Here is a 4,191-nt window from a genome sequence, read left to right on the forward strand (position 1 = left end):
AGCAGGGCGTGGGCCATATCCAGAGATGGTGCCATCTCCCCGTCCTCGATGTCCCCCGGCAGGCCCTTGTTCTCTGGCACACCCAAGAGGTGCCGCAGTGTCCGCACATCCCCTGTCTTGCAGGCAGTGAACAGAGCATCGCAGAGCTGGGTCTGAGGGTCTCCTATGAGAGAAGAACAAGAGAGGAGTCTGATGGGCAGACTGGGAAGAGCAGTGCTCTGGTCTGACTAGGGAACACACACAATGCATCATCTCACTAGCTGGATTTGGGTACTGCAGGATCTTCAGCACATTCAGAGTCTGTGGCGATGTGCTATGGCATTGCTAGGCACTGTTGGCAGCAGCCAAGTCCTCTCCTGAGGTAAGACCCACTCCAATCCCCCTAACACACTTGGCTTAGCCAGGTGCTCCCTGGCCTCCCTGGCTCAGAGCTATGGCTCCAAACACACAACTCACTCTAAGGCACATGGCTGCACTAAAGACTTCTCACACCCAGCTGGTCTGGGCACCTGCATGATGTGCTCTTCACCCCCCTGAAAAGCCACCAGTACATGGGGCAGGCATCCAGCATCGCAGCTCCCGACCCCGCTTACCTCCATTGCTCCAGGGAAGCAGTCCAGCCTCAGCCTCCCCCTGCAGCTCTGTCACTGGCTCCAGGCCAGCCTGCCCACACTGGTGTCCAGTCTCTTCAGCACAAGGCCCTGCACAGGCAACACATTGTGAGGAAGAGGATCAGGGCCAGCCTGCATCCCAGCCATGGCCTTCCTACACTGCCCCTGCCAGTTCTTCCCCCTCACCTTTCTCCACCTTCTTGTTCCTCTTCTTCCTCCTTTTGCGGTTTCGCTTAGGCATCACTTCAAACTCCCGGAGGTCCAAGGTCCCCAGTGTCACTTCCACAGTTTCCAGTTCCCCTGCAGGGCTTTCCTCCTCCTCTTCCTCCTCCTCCGGGGCTGAGGGGGGTGATAAGACTGGGGCTAAGGCCCCACACACACAGAACAAATCACTCGGGGCTCTCAGCCAAGAACACCCTGTCTTTCTCCTGTCCAGCCACACTCTGAAAATCCCCTCTGGGCCACAAATCTGGCCCATGCCGTAACGTGAGACCCCTCCTGCTTGCTCAGTCGTGTCTCCCTCCATGGTTCAACTCACCAGTTGTGTCCTCCTGCAGGGAATCCACCTCTGGTTTCCGCTGCCTCTTCTGCCAGACCTTACGGGGGGACCCAGTGATATCTTCCAGTGGTGTGTCCTTCCCTGGGCAGCAAGGGTGCTCCCGTCATTGCCTGGGGACAGGGAGCACCCCCTATCTCCAGGGACTGAGGGCTGAAGAGCTAGCACCTCCACCCCATAGGGTAGCATCCTCTAATGCACAAGGGACCGTGCCACCCCACCTGCCCTGACCCACAGGCACAAGGGCTGGTCCAACTCACCATACACCTGCAGGCTGGCCAGCGTGGTGTGGACTCGCAGCACCTCTCGCAGGGTGGCCCTGCGGGTGCTGAGGGGGATGTGGCAGATGCGAGGGTCCCCTCGGGTGAGGGCTGGGTTCCTGCCGCTGAAGAGCAGCGCACGGTTGTGACGAGGGGCGCGGAGGAAGATGCGCTGAGCTTCATTCAGGTGCTGTGCCCAGACTGCCAGGAGGTCCTGAATATCCTGGGAAGAAAGAAGAAGCTTAATGGGATCCTGAGCACATTATGTGGGCTAAACATAGTTCTGGAGCAGGGACAAATCCAGGACAGAGTGGCCTCAGTTCGGCCCTGCCCCTTTTCCAGAGCCCACCGCCCCTGCCATGTGCTCCAGCAGCAGTGTGGTACCGCCTGACAGAGCCAGCCAGGATCGCTCTCCCTGCCAAGAGCCCAGCACTGTGGTGCCTCCTCACCTTGAGCAGCGCAGCCTCGTTGTAGCGGCGCAGGGAGGCCCCAGCCGATCTGGGTGCTGACCCTGGGCTCTGGGCATCCCGAACGCCCTGGGCTGTGCCCCGCCGTGCTCGCACCGTGTAGCGGTGGAAGGTCTTGTGCTCCTGCACCTGTGGGCTACAGAGAGGGGCAGGCATGAGCAACAGAGCTTAGTGTGCGTGGGATTAACATGCAAAAGTAGCTCCAGCTGACTGTGCCCAGAGGGGCAATCCCGCCGTCCCCCTGTACTCACCCCCGGAACACTGCTCCTGCGAAGTGCCCGCCACCCATCATCAGCACAACCCAGCACGTGCTTGCACTGAGGCTCTGCAGCGATGCTGTCAGCTCCACCGTGTCCTCAATGCCATCCTGATACAAAGACACCCTTGCTAGCACCCATGGCATTACCTCCTTACCTCTTGCTGCCCCCAGGACAGACACAAGCTCCTCTGCTTGTGTTTCTGGGAGTACCCCACAGCCAAAAAACAGGCCACCAACAAGTCTGGGGCTCTGACCCGGCACCAGAGCCCACCCTTCCTATCACAGGAGAGGCAATTGTCAGAGAGACATCTACACCCCAGTGCCACCAACCTTTTCTGGGGTCCCTCTCCCAAAAAGCTGGGCTGTGACTTGCCTTCCCAGTGACCAGCACGCAGCGGTACGCAGAGATGAGCTGGCCCTTTGCATTGCGCAGCAGCACCTTGTGGGAGCGGGGAACCTGGCGGGTCCAGGGGCTGTCACTGGCAGAGGGAAGCAACTCTGACTCACTGCTCACATCAGAGCTATCTGAGTCGGATCCTGAGATGCTGGAAACATCACCTGCAAGGGAAAAAAAAAGATGTAGTGAAACAGATCAATGAACAGCTTCCCAAAAACTCTGCAGGTGACTTCAAGGGCACTTGCAGAGTGCCCACAACCCCAGAAATATTCTGTCAAATAACCCTATATATCACAAAGGGGCTGTGGCCTTGGAAGATAGGAGTTTGGGGCTCTGGATCCCCAGGTATGCTTAGGCAGGGGCTCAGTTAAAACACCCCCTTCTCCCTATAACAAATCATAACGGATCAGAAGCAGTTCTGGACACTGAGAAGACCCCACAGGGACAGAATAAAGGGAGCCTGCGCTAGCAGACGCTTCATCCGTGCACAGAAGAGCCCCAGTGAGGTCACTGACAGCCCCTGGGCTCCAATGCAGACAGCCCAGTTCCTCACCTGTGCGGGTTTTCTCCTCAAACACTTCGGCAGGCAGCGTGCGGTGCCCCAGGAGTCGCTGCTTCAGGTTGAAGCGGTGCCAATCAAGACGGTAGTGCTCAGTCTGTGGAGCAAAAATGTATGAGCTGGCAGCGTCTTGGTGGTCCATGAAAGCCATCACCACCAAAGGGCAGGAGGTGAAAGACCCCAAAGGCTAAACTGATGCCAGGATCCTTCAGCAGTCCTGATTTGAAAATGGCACTGTTATTAAGGAGTTACCTGTGAAACAGTTAACCTGAACAAGTACAGGCCTGTGCTACACTTACCCTTTACTTCCAGTAAATGATACTTTTAATTGATAATATACAAGGTTTGCATGCTAGATCCCAATAGGACATGAGCAGTCGGCAAGCAGCCAGCACTGGGCTGCACCATGCTGGGGCTGAGCTTCCACAGCAGGATCCCACCAGTCATGCCAGCCCCACTCCCATTTCACGCTGCCTGCTCAGCCCTGCTCACCTGCTCCTCCCGGCTCCCAAACACCTGCCCGCAGGTCAAGCAACACATCCTCTCTGGCACCTCAGCGACCCCATGGGCCTTCTCCTCACAGCTGGGTGCTGTAGGTTTCTCTGGAAGAACAAGGAAGGGCTGTGCACAGGCAGCCCCACAGGCTGCACTGCAAGGAGTGGAGTCTCCTGCGTCCCTCCTCAGCCATCCAAAGAAACCTGTGGCTGAAGGAGCTTCGAGGGCCCTGGGGTGTCACCGAGAAAAGCCCATTTACCCACCCACCAGGCAGCTCCCATGGCCAAGCTCCGGGGTGATCACCCAAGCTGAGCTGGGGACAGAACACCAAATCTGTGGTGGACACGAGCTCAGCCAAGTAACTTCCTTCCCGCCGTCCCCGCGGAGCCCCACGCACCGTGGCTCCCAGGTGCCAGCTCGGAAACACCCGCATCCGCAGCAAATCCGGTGACAAGGGTCAGCCCGCGCAGGAGTTCAGGGTCCTGAGCGGCCTCGAACACGGACCTGCTCTCCGGCATCGCTACTGCTCCCAGCGGCCGGGACAGTGCCTGAGTAATGGGCCCGTCGGGAACCACACGCCGGTGACC

At 58.3% G+C, this 4,191-nt stretch overlaps 1 protein-coding gene across 1 annotated transcript in view; it reads right to left on the bottom strand.

Moving 5' to 3' along the window:
- The window catches only part of ANKZF1 (ankyrin repeat and zinc finger domain containing 1), a 6,632-nt gene extending 2,447 nt beyond the window's left edge, over positions 1-4,185 (bottom strand). The window contains exons 1-11 of the mRNA XM_017727087.1: positions 4,002-4,185; positions 3,602-3,711; positions 3,104-3,206; positions 2,527-2,711; positions 2,146-2,261; positions 1,877-2,030; positions 1,428-1,650; positions 1,150-1,251; positions 798-974; positions 594-701; positions 9-163 (exon numbers count right to left, since the gene is read on the bottom strand). Coding sequence (XP_017582576.1) covers positions 9-163; positions 594-701; positions 798-974; positions 1,150-1,251; positions 1,428-1,650; positions 1,877-2,030; positions 2,146-2,261; positions 2,527-2,711; positions 3,104-3,206; positions 3,602-3,711; positions 4,002-4,122 — 1,554 coding nt within the window. The 5' untranslated portion in view covers positions 4,123-4,185. The remainder of the gene's footprint in view (positions 1-8; positions 164-593; positions 702-797; positions 975-1,149; positions 1,252-1,427; positions 1,651-1,876; positions 2,031-2,145; positions 2,262-2,526; positions 2,712-3,103; positions 3,207-3,601; positions 3,712-4,001) is intronic.
- Positions 4,186-4,191: the final 6 nt, after the last annotated feature.

This window comes from Corvus brachyrhynchos, unplaced genomic scaffold (assembly GCF_000691975.1).
Source record: "Corvus brachyrhynchos isolate BGI_N302 unplaced genomic scaffold, ASM69197v1 scaffold490, whole genome shotgun sequence".
Classification (NCBI taxonomy): domain Eukaryota; kingdom Metazoa; phylum Chordata; class Aves; order Passeriformes; family Corvidae; genus Corvus; species Corvus brachyrhynchos.